This window comes from Gordionus sp. m RMFG-2023, chromosome 3 (genome assembly GCF_954871325.1).
Source record: "Gordionus sp. m RMFG-2023 chromosome 3, tfGorSpeb1-WG-v2, whole genome shotgun sequence".
NCBI lineage: Eukaryota > Metazoa > Nematomorpha > Gordioida > Chordodea > Parachordodidae > Gordionus > Gordionus sp. m RMFG-2023.
Window position 1 is genome coordinate 37,384,063 of NC_088777.1, and position 19,454 is coordinate 37,403,516.

The 19,454-nt window shown below is 24.8% G+C and overlaps 1 protein-coding gene across 2 annotated transcripts; it reads right to left on the reverse strand.

The window, feature by feature from the left end:
• Nucleotides 1-3,047: 3,047 nt before the first annotated feature.
• Nucleotides 3,048-17,465, reverse strand: LOC135926445 (ran-binding protein 3-like). Of its 2 annotated transcripts, none has more exons than XM_065462329.1 (10): nucleotides 17,357-17,465; nucleotides 17,230-17,313; nucleotides 17,112-17,187; nucleotides 16,999-17,071; nucleotides 16,814-16,958; nucleotides 16,460-16,665; nucleotides 15,237-15,354; nucleotides 14,862-15,070; nucleotides 14,279-14,503; nucleotides 3,048-3,119 (listed from the first exon to the last, which is right to left on the reverse strand). In XM_065462329.1, exons 1-10 carry the CDS (start codon nucleotides 17,430-17,432, stop codon nucleotides 3,060-3,062), a joined length of 1,272 nt encoding a protein of 423 aa, XP_065318401.1. In that variant the 5' UTR covers nucleotides 17,433-17,465; the 3' UTR covers nucleotides 3,048-3,059. The 2 variants fall into 2 exon arrangements, with proteins under 2 accessions (XP_065318401.1, XP_065318400.1); XM_065462328.1 differs by having other exon boundaries at nucleotides 16,460-16,680.
• Nucleotides 17,466-19,454: the final 1,989 nt, after the last annotated feature.

Here is a 19,454-nt window from a genome sequence, read left to right on the forward strand (position 1 = left end):
TCTCTAAATTTTTTTATTTTTATATGACTCTCTTTCAAATCATATAGTCACTGTGACCCACTCACACTTTGGATACAATGTTTGGCAATGTGTCCCATTTCTTCACATTTGAAACACATTCTATCATGGTCTGTATTGTAAGTTTTAATTTCATCCACATTTATAATCTGAGGATTTTGTATACTTCGAACCACTGGATTTATCACTACCTGTTCGTTGCGGAAATCCACTTTTGAAATTGGTTTCTTTCACCATGCAATTTCTTTTTATATGTCCTACAAAACCACATCTATGACACACTATGTCATTTTTTTCACTTGGTTTTGCAGTCACATTCTCATTAGTTTTTCGGTCTCTTGAATAACAATTTTTACCGATATATCCTTTTCTTCCACAAAGTTCACAACTTTCAATCGCATTATTACTTTTGATTTTTAAGTTGGAAACTTCTCAGGACAAATTTTTCATATTTTCTCTCATTTCTCTAATTTCACATAAAATTAGAGATTCCTCTGTACTTTGTCTCAAAGTATTATTGGTATTATTCTCTTTCAAAATTTCTACTGGTTTCTCGATTAAAACCTCAGAAATTTGCTTTTTAAATTCTATCACAATTGAATTTAATTTTTTATTTATATCCTCCGATATGTCAATATTTTGATGAAAATTAAATACGTCACCCGTATCTAATATTTTCTCGGATTTTTCTTCCAGTATAACATTTTTTTTACCATTTAAATTTTTTAATTCTAACAAAATTAAATGTAAACTATTTTTGATATCTTCAGAAATATCTGGAGATTTCACCAAAACTTTAGGAATTAAATTTTCAATATTTGTATTTTTTATATCATTTTCTCTATTTTTAAGAGATCTTCTTTTTATTTTCCTTATTACTTGTTTCATTATAATTAAGATTACATAAAACACAAAAAAAATTAATGCAGTAATGACATTATTGGTCACATCCACTTTATTAAAGTTTGAATTAAAAATTTTATTAAAATTATTCTTAAAATTTGACATTTTATTAATATTATGCTTATTATAATTATCATTAAAATAAAAAGCCATTTTTTTCATTAATTACCCAAAATTTAAAATTTTATCTTATATATTTCTAATTTTAATCCAAAAAATCTTACTATTGCGTTGTGTAATTTATAATACAAAAAAAATTTCTTACCTTTATATATCCGGAATCCACTATTATTTTGAGGAACCCGGTCTTAGAAATTGTTTTTCTTGATTAATAACGTCTGAAATTTATTTTTATAAAACACTCTAGTTTTATTTTTTTCTCTAAATATTTCAATATTTATATTTTTCTCTAACTTATTTTTTCCCTAATAAGTGTTCACGAATCCTGGTCTGTCGGCACCAATAAAATATTTCTCAATTTATATACTAAATTTATTTAATTTCCAAATTTCTATTATAAAATATATTGTATTTATCAAATATAACAATATTTTTTATGAAATCTACATCATTTAAAATATCTCTTTTTCAAAGTAAAACATCAATTTATAATTTCATAAAAGTCAAAAGTTTTTGTGTTTTTCAAAATAAAATATTTATTAATCATCTCATATAATATAATATATTTAATATATATTATTTTTTTTTAATACAAATTATTTTATTGATTGACATTAAATTTTTCAATAATTATTTAAATTTATCAATAATTATTTAAATTTATCAATAATTATTTACAAAGAAAATTAAATATATATAAGATATACATCAGATAGCGCGCTACTTTTAAAAGTAGCATACAACACTGGTAGCTTTCATATGTATTCAAAAGATATTTATAAAATTTAAAGAAGATTTATAATATCCAAACATTTTCCATGGCAGTTAAAATGTTTAAGTTTCTTGTTTGTAAATATCCTGATAAAGGCCTAATTATTTCAAAAAAATTTGTGCTGTTAACTTTTAAAGGATATCTATATATTTTTTTTTTATATTTAAATGTAATGTTTAAATGAAAAGATCATTAATAATCAATCTATTGTATAAGGATTAATGGATAAATAAAGTAATAGAGTTCCCAATCTCCCTATTCTAGCATGGGAAAATCCCTGAACATTTTCGTTGGGTTATGTTATATGAATTTAACAAATATGGTCCATTTTAGATGAGAGGGGTTATAAATTTTCTTAATAATTAGTGCATATGCAAAAATAATCCAACCAATCAGTATTTTAAATCAGGAACAGAGATAAATTTTCAGGGGTAGACTAGGTAATTTTTTAATTAAAATAAATGTGCAAAATTAAAAAATATTTTATTTTTATGGCAAAAGTATATGAAAGAAACTTCATTTTTTAAATTAAAAATCTATCTTATTTTATATATATCATACATATATATATTTAATATTAAAGAGGGTTTGGTTTTGTTTGTGTTGCAATTATTTTCATTTCGGTCTATTCCCATTAAATATTTATATATGTATAATAAAATTTTATTTCCTATATTAACTATAAATGTTGCATGTATATATATTAGCGGCAATGTGTTTTTTTTTCGTCAATGAATTTTTACAACTTTAAATCGTGGAGTGCGTTTTTTTAAATGTAAAATTCTGATTTTACCGGAAATTCAAACATGTTTAGAATAAGCTATCTTATGAGTTGCAGATAATTTTATAGTTAACTTTTGAGTTTATAATTTTTTGAAAAATCTATGGAAAACTAATATAAATTATATTTCAAAAGTCCATGGCAAAATTGTCTGATATTCAAAAGAATAGAATAATATTCATTTAGAACAAAATTAAATGCGACTAAAATATTACAACTTAAAAAATTATGAATATGTTTTTCTGCATTCAAAAATCATCAAAAAATTTTAAAATAAATTAGACATAACGAAACTATCAAATGTTTTAATTTATTTTTGATAATTGATTTATATTATAAAACTCAAAATTAGTATTTTATAGGTATATATAATAAGCTATATAAATATAATTCCATATTAATAAATCTTATTTCAATCTAAGAACATAGTCAAATACTAATATTTCATTAATTAAATATTTTAGATCATTCATTCGTTTTATCATTTTCATTGCCGTCTGCTTCGTCCCTTCTTCTTTTGACTCCCTTAATTATAGAAATATATATAAATCAGTGAATTTAGCATATTTAAATAGAATCTAGTAAAATATTTAGCCTATGTGAAAGATGGGCATAGTGGAAAAAAATTAATTACAATGTAGTAGGATTTGATAAAAATTATGATTTTTTTAAAATACTTACAAAGTTAAATTTTATCATAAAATAAGAGACCCTTAGGCCCGAACTAAAAAGGACCCGGTATATGGGCCTGGTAGTAAAATTTAAAAAAAAATTCAGGCCGGTTTAAAATTTTTTTTTATAAAAATTCGGGCCGAGCAGATTTTTATATAATAAATTTAAATTAGATCTTATTAATCAGTTGGAAAATCATATAATTAAACGTTTAAATTACCTTTTGAAAAAATATGTAAAATATAGCCAAAATTATTCAAAATAATTACAATTCAGTGCCAGGGATGAAACATAAAAATTGAAAAGTTTTATAACATTTTTTTATATAAAAATTATTTTGAAGATCAAAAAATCAATAAATGAAAGATTTTACCACGAAAGATTTTTTTACAACGAAAATTACAAAAGATTTCTTGATGAAAATCTTATGAATTATGATTAACTCATCAAAAACGATTATATAATATCGTATTGGAATATGAAATTCGCGGGGTTGGAATCTTTTAATTCTAAATCATTTATAGAGTGATTTGGAAACATATGATTTGACGACAAATGTATTCCATCATGTATAGAGTACCTACTTATGAATTTCAGACAATTTTTCATGAACCTTTAAAGTATTTCTATAATTTATAAAAATATTCTATATAAATATTAACATAAATTAAGAGTAGTTCAAAAGTTGATGACAATAGTATCTGAAATGTATTGGTACTCTCTACAAACTGGAATACAATTTCGGTCAAATCAGATATTTCATTCAAAAATGCCCTCAGTAAATGATTTAAAATTTAGAGATTTCAAATCCCCATGAATTCCATATTCCAATCAATGGCATAAAATAATACATAGACTAACGAGGCATTCATCAAAAGTGCACATCAATAAAAAAAAAGCTGAGGACGACAATTACGCGTAGCATATTCATTTTTTTTAAAATTTAATGTAGGCGAAGTAAAATAATATCCTACCTCACAATTATTCCAAGGTTATTCTCACAAGAAAATATGTTTTTAGCCGACCAAATTAAAAAATTTTAGAGTATTCTGAATCCTATATAGGTTATCAAAATGGTGTGTCACGTGGTCCACAGCTGATTTGCATTCAACAACGCTTTAAAGGGCATTATTATGAATGAATCGTCAGTCTATATTATATATTATTAATCCCAACACTACATAAATATATATCTCAATAAAAATGTTTACGAAAAGATTTCATTTTTGCTAATCTTCAAAAATCTTTGAAGATGTTTTATTTTGAGAAGTTTATGAAGTCCCTGGTTAATAAAATGAAAAAAAAACCTTATGAAATCATTTTTATTATTAAGCGCATGCAGTGGTGTCAATAGCCTTTACAATCACTTCAATTATTTTAAGGGGCTCAAGCCCTTGCGTCCTCTCCCCGTGACACTACTGAATCTGCATGGCTAATAATGCCTAAAGATGTGATAGATACTGAAATTTTCCCTATTATGTAATTATATAAAGTGATCAAAGTAGATAATTGCTACATAATCAAATATTGGTGTTCTATCTAGTTGTTAATAATAACATACCTTTTTTGCATATATTATTTTAAATTAATTTAATTTTTTTAAATTGAGTGTATAAGAGTTCATTGGATAGGCCGTGTCTTGGTTCGACTTAATTTTGATATTTACGTTAAACAGCTTTTGAACTAGGACATTGTTATAAGTGTTTTGTGGTCATTTTACTTTGCTTTTTTCGATTATTTTAATCTTATAAAATTATTTTTTCTTTTACTTTTTAAGCTATTTAGTCGAAGCTAAATGGCCAGCTAAACAGCAGCACCACATGGTCAGAGAGCTGACTTACAATGTAAAATAAATAAGATAAGCCATAATAAATACTGTCAAAATATACGAAAATTGGCAAATTGACTATTATTTTTTTTTAAATTTAGGGTATCGCGACCCCCCCCCCTTTCATCCCCCCTATAGGAAATACATTTCATTTTACATTAGAATCAATCCAATTTTTTTATCCTACAGCGGTTTGTCTTGAATGGCCTGTATCAAATCCCGATTTAAATCCAATAAAGAATTGCCCAAGCTTTTAAGTTATTGGCAAACATGAACATAAAAAAATGCGATTTGATAAATAGGGTGAAGAATTTGCAGAATTATTTTTAGAAAAAATATTAGACCTTGATATGGACTCTGCCTAAATAAATTAAGGGCCGTCATTAGCAATTAAAGGCGACGTAGCCAAGTATTATAGCTAAAATGCGGCTATTTTGATTCCTAAAGCGTTATAATGGCGTTTATTTTGATTTGAATTCTACCTTTTTAATATATCATATCTCATAATTTTTTTATCAATATTAATAAAACCAACATTTTCAGTTATGTAGCCACGGGAGGCACACTCCAAATCAAAAAAAATATTCGGTCCCCAAATTCATTTCTGTAACTTTTTGCCCCTCCCCAACCAAAGCTTCCTGGGTAGTGTGCATATCATTTAAATATGATATATTGTTTTCAAATATTTGCCAAATATTTTTAATAACGAAGTTCTAATAAAATATAATTTTGGGGATAGTATATCGCATGCTGGGCTTTGGTCCAGGACTCTGAAATATTTATCAAGCGAATAAATTATTAATACAATCAATTCATTCAATAAAAATTCTGCATTCGGACTTGATAAACTTAGATCATCCCTTTTACAATAACATTTTAAAGATTATCAGATAGCCCGATAAAAAATGGTAGATGAATCATAAATTTCTCTTTTATTTAATGACTGGTGAATAATAAATTTCCCCTATTTTTATGAGGTATTAATCAGAAATGTACCTAAATTATGATGAGATATTTAAGAAATTTTTCTTTATTTTGATAAACTATTCTAGTTGAAATTATATATTTAGTACTTTTAAATTACAAATTTTGTAATATTTATTTGAATTATATTATTTTTAAAATATTAACAGTTTTTACAAATCTGTATTATTATTTAGGGCTAAGAATAAAATTAGAGATCAAAAGTGTGGCCCATCAAGATATTTAAAAAGGTATTTTGGCCCAGCTCGTCCCAAAAAACTCATACAATCTTACCAGTCCTGCCATAATAATTTATATAAAGGACAAACGTCTAACCAGAATAAATTTTGCACAACTTTTCTAACCTAGCCTGGGTTCTTTTTGCAAAGATTGCGTGGCAGATTCGCGGCCTAGCCCATGGAAATTTTCTATGGAGCTTTTCGGGCCAACTGGTAATTAATTTTTATGAAGAAAATGACAAATTTGTCTATCAGCTCGCCAAGTTCATAAAAATATTTTGAATATGTCCAGGGCATAAAAAATTTTTTGACAGATGGAATTTGGTCTGGGTTGTGCCGAACTCTCTAGCCTATGGAGCTTTGGGCCATGTTAATCTCGGATAAAAATTATATATTAAATGTATTGTATCCCTAAAAAGATATTTAAATTATTTAATAAATATAAATATATAAGGATTAAAACATTCACAATTAGATGCTGCATTGATCAAAATATAAGATGGCGCCAAAAATGTTTCCTTTAGTAAAAAATTTTTTTTGAATCCTTAATATTTAAAACTCACACCACTAATAAAAGAACCATTGTTCTTAAAGATAAAGTTTTCTCTGATTAATATTTGAAGAAGCAATTGTGATAGATAATAAAGGTCTGCAATGCACAACCCGGTATTGGGCAGTCTGAAAAAAGTATTTGGGCAGTGCGAGACAAAAAAATTATTGATGAATTCTGATATTTGATAGAAGTGATAATCCATAAAGTTTAGTATTCCAAGACAAATCAACCAGGATTCGGCCGACCCCCTTCGCTTTTTAAAAAATTTGGTAAACAAGGAAAGGTATTGTAATTAAAAAATAGCCAAAATTTTTGACTCCTATCATTTTTATTTTTTGGAGATATTAGAATTCAAAATGGCAAAAATGACGTATTTTTACCATTATCTGCCCTCATTAAATTAAGCATATCTTAAAAACTACATAATTGTAAAAACAAATTTAATATAAAATATAAAAATTTCATATAAAGATTATATTTTTAGATAAAAATTTTTTTTTTGATTTTCCCAATTTCCGACCATTTTATTTTATATATAAGAACTAAAAACGATTTATTGGAAATAATACGACCTTTAAATTTATTTTAAAAATTTAGCAGACAATTACTAAACTCTTTTTTTATATTTATAAAAAAAAATTGGTCTGGGAAGCGGCCAGCTTCATTCTCAAAAAAATGATTAGAAAAGTGTATAAATATTTTCCCGAAAGAGTCTTTGTATAAAATTATATATGAAACATTTAATGGTTTTTCTTGAACTTCAATTTATTATAAAATTATTGCCCATATAACATATACCAAGTTTAGAGTTCTTGAATATATGAATCAGAATCTTGTACATTTCATATATAGCGCCCTAAATATTACACAATAATTGATAGTGCAAATTTAAAAATCGAATATATAACTGACTTTTAAAAGATTCTAATTTTTCGGTAGCGCATTTACTTTCTTTTGATGACTAAGTATAACTACGGCTAGTAGCAGTTAACTGTGAAACTAATGTTAAGATATGTTTTGTCAAGTAATGTCGTCTATACTTGGAAATGTAAAGAAATTAGAAAGGCCCGGATGAGTGTAAAAACTTTATTATATTTCTTCCGCTTTTGATTTTTCCCTAAAACAAAGGCTTACCACCAAATCCAGATATTTCTCCCAAGATTATATTTTCATCATGATATGATAAATATTCTATAGTGCTTCTATTGAATTCGAATACATATTACTTCTAAACTGTCGGAATCACTGTGTGAATTTTTTGTGTTCCAGGTATCGGTCTAGTTTCTGAAAATATTTCTCTGAGTAATAGCTTTGTCATCATTATTTTTTTGAATTATATATTAAAAATATATGCCATTAATATTATCTTTAGCTTCGTACAATTCATATGATGTTGCTATGAGTAATGTCTTGAATTAATATAGTGAGTGTGTGTTATTGAATGATTAATCAATTTTAAATTTTTATTTATTTTATTGATTGAAACTATCAATTTACTTATTTTTATTTACAAGTAAGGCAATGCCGATATTAAGTAAAAAATCGGCTTTAGAAATCCGATACAATATTTTTATTGTTTTGGATTATTTTATGATAATATTTTATTTTGTAATTAAATTAATATTTATAATGTTTTAAAAATAGGTAAATAAAATTTGATATTATTTTTGACGCCATATATGAAATATACAAGAATTCAGAATTCAAGTTAATATTCATTAAATATATGTTATATGGGCAAATAATTTTATAATAAATTGTAAATAATCAGAGTTGTTAAACGCTATTTTTAAAAGTAGCGCGCTACCGTAATAGCTATTTGTCAAAAAAAGTAGCGCGCTACCGCTTTCGCTATTTGTGAAAAAAAGTAGCGCGCTATTAGCTACTTTTTTCTAAAAGTAGCTTTAGCTACTTTTAAGCTACTTTTTATAAAAAAAAATTTAGAAACAAATGAAACAAATTTTTTTTATTTTTTTTTTGCTTATAATGTAAATGTATAATAAATAATATATAAAAATCAACATTTATAAATATAAAAATATAGTTAGTTTAGATTATAAAAAAATAAGCAATATAAATAAATATTTATTTTAATTTGTTGCATTTTAATAATAATATCATTTCAATATTATCATCCCCAAGTCTAGAACGACGATCAGAAAGTATAAGCTTTGCTTTACTAAATAATCTCTCGACACTAGCACTTGAGGGCAAGGGGGTATTAAATTTTATATATAAATTTTTAATATATGAAAAATTATCAAAAATATTCATTTCAATATTTTTTGTTTGAAAAAAAAGATCAATTGGATTTTCTATTAAATCATCTTTAATTTCAAAAAAATTATTTGAGGATATCTTCGTGGTAGATACTCGGCAATCTATGTTTGTTGGAGTAAGATTATTCAGCTTAGCCATTAGCCTATCGCGTTGATGTTTTTATCCATATACTCCTAATATAAGCTATATTTAAAACAACACAGAAAATAACCTGCAAATTCTAATAAATCATTTGATTTAATTTTTTTTCTTATTTGCACATTTTTAACTTCAATTAAATATACTACTGTCCCTTCCCTGTTTAAGCTATTAAAGGGCAAAAATTAATATTATTAATCCCTGGTTATTATGATTAATTCATCAATAAATATTTTATTAATTATTGCAAATATTCATTCTTATATGTGTATGCTATGTTCTTCACAAATAAATAATGAAAACTGTATTTTATAAACTACTCTAATTTAATTGGTAATGATAATTTAAAAGTATCTTGTATTTAAGTTACTCTAATTTAGTAAAAGATACAAGAATCTTTTATCTTGTATCTTTTTGATTATTTGAAAAAGATACTAGTATCGTATTTAAGATTCATTTTTTTAAAAAGAATCTGTATCTGTATCTAGATTCTTTTTCTGGAGGACCTGCCCAACTCTGTCAATAACCATATCTTATTAAATGTTAGATACTTTACAATAAAAATTAATGAAATAATCCACCTCTGTTTTATATTTTATTAGTTAATTTCACTAATTTTATTTATAATTTGATATAAATTATGATAATCATAATATTACTAAAATATGTGTGTATTTAGTTAATAAAAATTCTGTAAATAATGTGAAATATTAAAATACTAAATATTTTATAGATTAAATAATAACCATTCCATTCTGATAAAAATCATAACTTAAAATAAATATTATAAATAAATTTGTGATATAACCTAAATGCCTTCAGGTAGTTAGACCCATATCAGTAACCATCAGAGTTGTTAAAAGATACTTTTTAAATGGATCTAGATACAGATACATAGTCTCAAAAGTTATCTAGATACAGATACAGCGTCTAAAAAGTTATCAAGATACAGATACAATTTTTAAATGTATCTGTATACAGATACATTTTTTTAGGCTCTTATAGGTTTGCATAAACCTAAATTAATATTATATTGTGAAAATTCATGAAATGAGCTAAAAATTTATTGACGCGATATAACATTTATCAGAATATAACTAATTTTAATATAATATATGAAAATATATGATTAAATAATTATTAGATTTCAGTAATAAAATATTTCCAAAATTTTGATCATTTAGGCATCCTCGTTTATCTGTGAAGACATTTTTAGCAACACTAAATAGTCTTTCCACAGGGGCGCTTGAAGGAATTGTAGTGTTATATTTAATAAATAACAATTTTATATCAGTTCTTTAAAAATGCTAAAATCTCTACATTTATTTTTGAAAAAGTTATTTAAAATTTGTTGATTATCAAAATTTAAATCATTATTAGAAATTATATCTGTAGGGTACTGAAAAAAATCTGAAATTAAATTATTTGTTTTTTTTGGCAGGTTATTTGCTTGCAGTCAGTTGATGACTTTGATAATTCACCAGCTAATCTTTGTATCAATTGTTTTCTTTTATAATGGCTGCATGCCATCTATAATAAAAGCAATAATTAAATCATCTAAAGTGCCTTGAGTTAAAGTCAAAGGTCTTTTAGCAAAAATATTATTGGAGGATGAGCCTTGCCAATATTTTCTTTAGTATTTTATTTTCCTTCCCCTTTTTTATTTTTGTTAACAAGGTTGGATATTTTCTCTTAAAATTTTAATTAGAATTTTAAATATATAATATCTATACCCTTATGTGCTTCACGATATTGAACGTTGAAGTCATACTGACGGATATTTTTGTATTTTTAAGTAGACACGGCAAACCTTTTACCATCAGAGAATTAATTGTTTTCTTTGTTTTGAGATATTATTTTAAAATATGCTCAATTTGGCCATGGTAAAGCAATAGAACTTGTTGCTTCCTCTTCTTCATCGATATAGATCTAAATAAATATATAAACTTAAAAATTTAGTTATAAAATAAAATTTACCATTTCGATAATGTAATATTAAAATTTGTATGGTTTATTGATAAACTCGGACATAATATTTAAATTAATGAATATTTATATATATTTTTTATATATAAGTTTTAATATTTTATGTATATATAATTCTTTATTATAGTATTAATAAATATTAATATATAATATATATATATTTATTTATTTCATAAGCTCATATGAAATAAAATAAATTTTACAGTCTAATATTTTTATTTAAAATAAAAAAAAGGGGTATATAAAATGTATCTTAAAAAGTATCTAAAAACAGATACAGATACCTCTAAAAAAATATCTAGATACAGATACCTTTCTAAAAAATCTATCTTGATACAGATACAGATACTACATTTTTATATCTAGATACAGTATCTAGATACTTGTATCTAAACAACTCTGGTAACCATCTTGCAAACTTTATTATGAATCCTAAAAGACTTGTGGATGTCAATAATTTTATTTGCAAGTACGTCATATGTCTGGCATCCTATAATCCTTTTAAGGGCTAAGGCTACAGATCTTCTTTTTAAAGTCCTAGGGTCTAACCAATGGCCTATGATTCCCAAATAAGCTCTAAAAATATTTAATCAGATCAATTTATAAATATAAATAAGTTTTTACCTTCTGTTATGTATCCAACTATCTGCCGTGGTACATACATAAGATATATCTGATAACTCTACTATTAGAGCATCTTTCATCACTTTGAAGTTGTCGGCTATTTTATTCATAAGTGTCTGGCGACATAAAACTGTTGTGCCAGGGGATAAAGTTTTAATCATCAGAGTAAATGATGGATTATCAACCAAAGACACTGGCTGAACTGTGTCAATAATAAAATCAACAATAACTTTATCAGCCAATTTTTGTGAAATATTGGCATGTTTATTATCAGTTAATTTGGTTTGGATAGTATTTGTCTTTTTGAATGAAGATTCTCCTATACCAAAATTTTTTATATGTTTCTCTATTTCCTTATAGCAATTGGCGTGAACAGTCTAATAAAATAAATAATATTATAATTTAAAAATAACAATTTACCTTTAGGTGTTTCTTCAGGTTATAGCTACTCGATTGATTTGATGATATATTTTTTTTACATTTTAAGCACATGAATTTGAATCCAGATTTTGTTTTAATATTTATTTAAAAAAATTTTTCAAATTTAGGGAATGGAAACGTTATTAGAGCTATTAAGTACATTTTCTTCCATTGAATCTTCCATATCTGAATCACTTTCAAGGATTTGGATATCCATGGACGATGCCATTTTAGATTATTAACACAGATTGAAAATATAAATTAAAAATTGAAAACATATTTAAATTTCAAAATTAAATAATAAATTATAAAAATTATAATTAATTATGATATTATATTTAAATTTTCATGTTTATACTTACATTCATTATATTTTTAAAAGTAGCGAAGTAGCGCGCTACTTAACTACTTTTAAAAAAAGTAGCGCGCTAAAAAATTAAATAATTTTAAAAAAGTAGCGGCTATTAGCTATAGCTACCAAAAAAGATAGCGCGCTAAGTAGCGCGCTACTTTAACAACTCTGTAAATAATGTTATAAATTGAATTTCTTTTGTAGATAAACAATTTCTATAATTCATTGAAACTCTTATTTATTGTTACTTTAACTTACAAGATGAATAATCCTTTATTACCATTAAAAACTGATTAATATATATTTTTATACAAAGAGGCCCTCTTTCGGGAAAATATTTATACACTACACTAATATCAATTTTGAAGCGTCTCAGACCGATTTTTTTTATAAATATAAAAAAATAGTTTAGAAATATCTAAATTTTTTATAAAAATTAAAGTTCATATTATTTCCAAAAAATTGTTTTTATTATATATTAAATAAAATGGCAAGAAATTGGAAAAATCAAAAATCTTTTTTATCTAAAAGTATAATCTTAGTACGTAATTTTGATACTAAATTAGTTTTTAAAATATGCCTAATTGAATGAAGGCAGATAATTGTAAAAATACATCATTTTGCCATTTTGAACCCTAATATCTCCAAAAAATATAAATGCAACGAGGCTAAAATTTTAACTATTTAATTCCACTAACCTTTCGTTACTTAAAAATTTTTAAAAAATTGAAGGGGATAGGCCGAAAATCTCATTTTGCTCATTTGACATGAAATGACCTTATTTTTAATTTAACCACTCTTATAAGTAGTTGTTTGTTCTAGTAACTATATATATTTTGGGTTAGGCCTTGTATTTGAAAAAACCAGGCAGGGTCGGGAAACCTTAAAAATTAGAAACGGGCTGGGCCGGATACAAAATTGGCCGGGCAAAGTTAAAACTGGGCCAAACTTAAAAATTAGTTCAAAACCTCTAATAGATAATGATGTTGAATATAATCATATAAAATTCCGTCTGTGTTTAACATTCGATCTTGAAAAATTTATAATAATTTTTGTCTATCATAGCCTCATCTTCGAATACATTTCTGGGTATTATTAATTACAACCATCTTTTTTCTTTAATCCTTAAAAAAATTGGATGAATTTTAAAAAAAAGTAAATATAATAAACATGGCATTCTTAGCCTTCATCATGACAAAGTTATAGAATATAGGGTTAACTGAAGTATCGTAGGTTCACTAAAAATGTAGTGTGAATTGAAAATAACCAAACATTGTTAACATAGAGAGAAAGATGAGTATCAATTTTTTTAAAAAATATTAAAATGAATAGAAAAGTTAACAGATTTAAATATTCATTTTACAAAAAAATTGATACACGTTCAGTGTTCACAAAAATATTGCATAATAATTCAGTAAAAACATTAAACTTTATTTCTAAAAAAAATGGATAATGTACTCCCATTATAATGTTACGATATCTGGAATTTCTATTTATAGAATATTCTAATTTAATAAATCTTTCGCTAGCACTATTAACATATTTCTAAATATATATACTTTTGGTAAAAAAAAGGCTTTAATGTCTAAAAAAATACTAAACATGTATAATTTTAAAAAATTCAATTACTTTATCATCAGGACTATTATCAAAAACGATTAAATCTTGTTCATCGTTGTCTTCGTAAGTTGTAAGATTTTCATAATTTTTTAAGGCGGTGCCAATATGATCATTTTCAAGTGGCCTCTTATTTTGGGGTATTTTGTGGTCATTTTGCGATTCAGTACGGGCCATTTCGTTGATGCGAGAATTGAGGGCAGACGTAAGTATTTCTATGTCATTTGTATTGTTAGCCTAAAAAAAAGTTTGATATTATGTTTTAAAAAAATTGTATCCTCATTTTCATAGACAAACAACGTTATGTATAAATTTGATTGAGCAACTAGCCTCAAGTTAAGCCCTTAGCTTATAATAAGATTCTAGCATATTATCTCTGAAAAATTATTAGATATTAAAATAAATATTATTTAACATGTATTTGGTATAATTTATAGTTTAGAAATACTAATAAATAATATATATTATGTTTTGAACATGGAATAGAATTTTTTTTATTCATCGTCAAGCATTTAAAAAATACAGAATGTGTTTATTACATGCCTGTCTAATTTGAGAAACACTTAATTTAATATCATAAACAAATCAAACTAACTTTGAATAAATAGGCCTTTAATCCTTTCTTCTCCTCTGTCAAAATATTTATATCGGACTCGTTGGTGGGATTAGTAGGATTATTTGGATTATTGAATACATCACTGATTGCCAAAAACCTTAATGTTTTTCTGTTTGGGTTTTCGGCTGTGGTTTTAGAAAATATTTTCGAATTTAGGATGAGCCGCAAATTTCCATGGTTCCTCATTACTTAAAAAAATAAATTTTGAAATATATGAAAAACTTAAATTATTTGTTATTGAATAATCAATTTAAAACTATTTTTCTATCTTTTTTTTAAAATTTACCATTCCTTTAAAATTAAGAAATGATTGAAATAAATATAAATTAAAAAAATTTTTAAATTAAATTTCACTTAGTCTGGATTTGAGACCGTCAGAATTATCTTTAGAATCGTTTAGTTTCAAGTACCCACTGCCCTTTTCGGTCCATGTACTTTGCTCTGAATGAAATTCGTAAAGTTTTCCATATGCCTGTTGTGTTTATAAAGATTTTGGAAAAATGATATGTTTACAATTTTTCCATGGCTAGAAGGTTGGCACAATTAGATCAAATTAATTTAAATTGATATTTTTTTTAAATAAAAAATTTTATTTTATAAACTAATACTATTTTTTATTTGTATTTTAATGATTAGTTTTTATTTTTATTTTATTATAAAATGTAATTTAAATAAAAAATCAAAATCAATTTTTTGATTTTTATAAAAAATGGTTATTCCATGATAAATCTAAATTTTGATATTTATAAAAAAATAATGATTTTTATTGCCAACCCTGATGGCTAGTTAACAAATGGTGAATGGCCAAATCCTTTCATACTTAATCCAAACATGTTTGACCCATCCAAAATCAGACTTGGTGGATAAGATCTGATTTTTTTCCAATACCAATGAATATTTAGGATGGCTTAAAATAGGCTTTTCTAATTGAGTATCGAAGCTTTTAAATCATACGTGGTACAATAAACTTCATTTTGATAAAAATATTTCACTTATAATCTCATAAATCAGCCTCATGTGAATTATTTATTTATGAAAAAGGCCTTAATATCTTGATGCATTCTTAGATTATTTAAGTTCATGCATTTTTTAAAGCAATTAGTATATTTCTGTTTAATTTAACTTTACAAATATTATAATATATTTAAATTACTATTTTTAATTAAAAATTAAAGGCTGGCTAATAAAAAATTGGGTTAGGCTTGGAATTAGTATAAAATTCAAAATGGGCCAGGCTCCGATCAAAAATTAGTGTTGTTAAATGGCTCATTTTGATTCGATTTAAAATGGCTAACTCAATATTTAATCAGAAAAAATATTGTCTAAGCCTCGACATTTCGATAATATATGTCTAGACCTTTGTTCCTTCTGTGAGCAAAATCTTCAGGCTGTTACTATATTATCATTTTTAAGGTTGATTTCTAATTCTTTATAAATATTATAAAAAACATTATAATATTTTATGTTAATAATCAAAATTATCCAACAAGGTTTCTTGAGTGAGAATTAAAAAATATCAATTATTTCATATATCAAAATTTGAACTTAAAAAATGTAAATGGTAACAATTCACTAACTTGAAAAACTGTAATTTCATTTTCTTCTCCTGTTGGTTCATTTCCATCATGTAAGTTTTGTACCTTGTTAAGTTCCTTCAAATGTTCAAAATGTTGTCTTGCTGATTCATTAATTTCTTTATACTTTATACCATGTTCAAAGGTATTTTCTTTTAAATCAGATGGACAAGAATTGGAAGTTGATAATGCATGATTTTCTTTACTCTCTATATAATTATATACTAACATTATTTAATTTCCAAAAAATATAAATAATTTTTTATGTAATAAATAAGTTAAAAATATAGGTGAGAGAGAATCCATTAAAACTGTAGGGTATATTTAAATTATTAAATGAATGTACAATTTTTTTACCTTTATTTATTTGACCAAAAGTTAAATTTTCAACTTTATTGTCATCATTGTTATTATCTTTTTTCTTTATATTTTCTTTATTTATAGATTTTCCATAATTCAGTTCTTTAGTTTTATATTCATCTTGTAATTTAGGATCTATGTTCTAAATTTATTTGTTAGGGAATTAATTTTTTCTAAAGTACTTCAGCTCTATCTTGTAAATTTTGGCCAAATATAAAAAGGTTAGCAGTGGTTTTTTCATCATCTGCCTTTTTACTTTAAAAAACCCATTATTTTTCCTAATTTTTTATATTACTCTTTTGGTTGGTCTTTATATTCTGCTTCTTCTATGCTGCTATGATCTTTTTTATCATTTTTAACTGGACTTAATTCTATATAATGTATATAGATTTATTATTATCAATTTAAATGACTTGTTTTTGTTAAATTAGCAAAATTATCTGATAAGGCTAAATTTGAAGTAATATTTTTGTTTGACAATACAAAAGGTAATTCTTCTAAAAATGAGATAAAAATTTTATTTACATAAAAGAAATATACGCGAAGTCAATGAGCAAGAGGATTTTTGATTGTTTAAAGCTGAAGGTTTGAAAAACAATTTACTATTTTGAAACATTCAATTTTTTCTGTTATTAAATTGAAAATTGACTGGTAAAATGAGAATTGACAGGCATTGAAGTTTGACAGGTAAGCTGATGATGGATTAGTAGACCTAATTCATAGCCAAATTTGGTTTAATTATTAGATTATAGAATTCGAAGCTATATCTCTCATTCTTAAAGGGGGGGGGTATCTCAGTTGTCAATTGTATGTCATCAATCTAAGAAATAAAATCTCATGAAAATAGGATTAGTGACTAATTATCACAATTATAATTAATTAAGGATAATCTTTCATATTTAAATCTTATAATGACTTAATATAATTTTAAATATTACTAATTTGTATCATATATTTCCATTTTTTGTCATATCAATTATATTTAATTCATCATTAATTTTTTATTAAATCTTAATGACCTTTTTTTACTCTATTATTGATAATATTTTAATTATATTTTATTTAAGTTTAAAAATTTTGATTTCCCTGATAAAGATGAAAAAAATAATGTTTATTTTATTATCAAACATTTTCCCCTAAGATTATAAAAATAACAGTGACAGCGAAAAGAAAATAATAAGTTATATAATTTTATTTTTATTAATATCAAAATTCAAGTAAACAAATTAAATCAGTAAATAAGTAGATATTAAGGTAAGTTATATATTATATATTTTTATGCTGTTTTCTTTAGATATACCAACCAAACACTTGGAATATAGAAATTTTGTTAGGTTAAAAAGTTTAAAATAACTTCATTAAATTTGTATTAAGTAAATCTTGTCGCAAAAATAATAAATATACAGTCACTACCGTTTAAATACATATTGCTTAAGTGCATATACAAATGTGAAAAACCCCAGCGATTTTGAAAAAAATTGCTCTGGCATAATGTTTAAAAACATTTTATAATATCCAATCGGTTAATTGCGAAATATCGATAAATGAGATTTCAGGTCACATTTATATGACAATAATGTTAATTTAATCGGATAAGAGTTTAAATGAAAACTTTAGTAGGAAATAATTATTCGTGATTATTTTTAAATGACTGCATCTTTAACTATATTTTAATGCAAAAATGGTAATTTTATTATACATGATAATCTTGTTAAAATTATTTATATAATAAAACATTATACCAACGACCCTCAAGCAAAAGGGAGAAATCATTGAAAAATTAAGCACAAACAAAATTTACGTTGTTACAAATATTATGTTTCAACAATTTACAAAATGGAAGCTAAAAAAGCAGGTATGCTCACAATTTCTAAGGAATAAATCTCCTGTAAAAAAAAGTTAGAATATCTTCAAAGACAGAATTAGCTTTATTTGTTTAGTTTACTTTTTAGAGTCAAAACAATAGATTCTTTATTATAAAATTGTTTCCTATATATATATGTCAATTAACTTCTACTAATATGCAATTACATTGACCTCCATAAGATAATATTAAATGTAAGAAAGTTATAATAATATATAATTCAAATAGCGTAACCTTTTAAAATATATATAAACATTCAAATATAACATATCCCACCAATTTAAGATCATCTATCAATCTTTTTATTACCAAGTTCAAGTTCATCAATTAATCTTTTTGTTGGCTTTTGTTCCCTTGTTGGATAACGCGGTTGCCTTCCTTTTTGACTTGGTTCAATTTGTATTATTGATTTTGTTTTGTCTGGTTCTTTCCTTATTCATAGTTGATCTGCGTGTTTTCGTACTATTTTATCTTTTTCTTCTACGTTATACGAGAATTTTGCTTGTTGATTTATTATTTTTCCTTCATGCCATCCTTTTTCAAGTGGATTTTTTATCCAAACTAATTCATTTTTTCCAAAATCTCTATGTATGCCTTTGTTTAACTGGTCGTGTTTTACTACAGAGGTTTCTAATTTTTCAGTAATTGATGGTTTCACCCAGTCTAATAAAGTATTTAGTCTTCTCCCCATAAATAGTTTGTCAGGTATTTGACCCGTTGAGGAGTGTTCGGAATTTCTCTATGTAATTAATACTTCATTTAGGCATTTTTCCC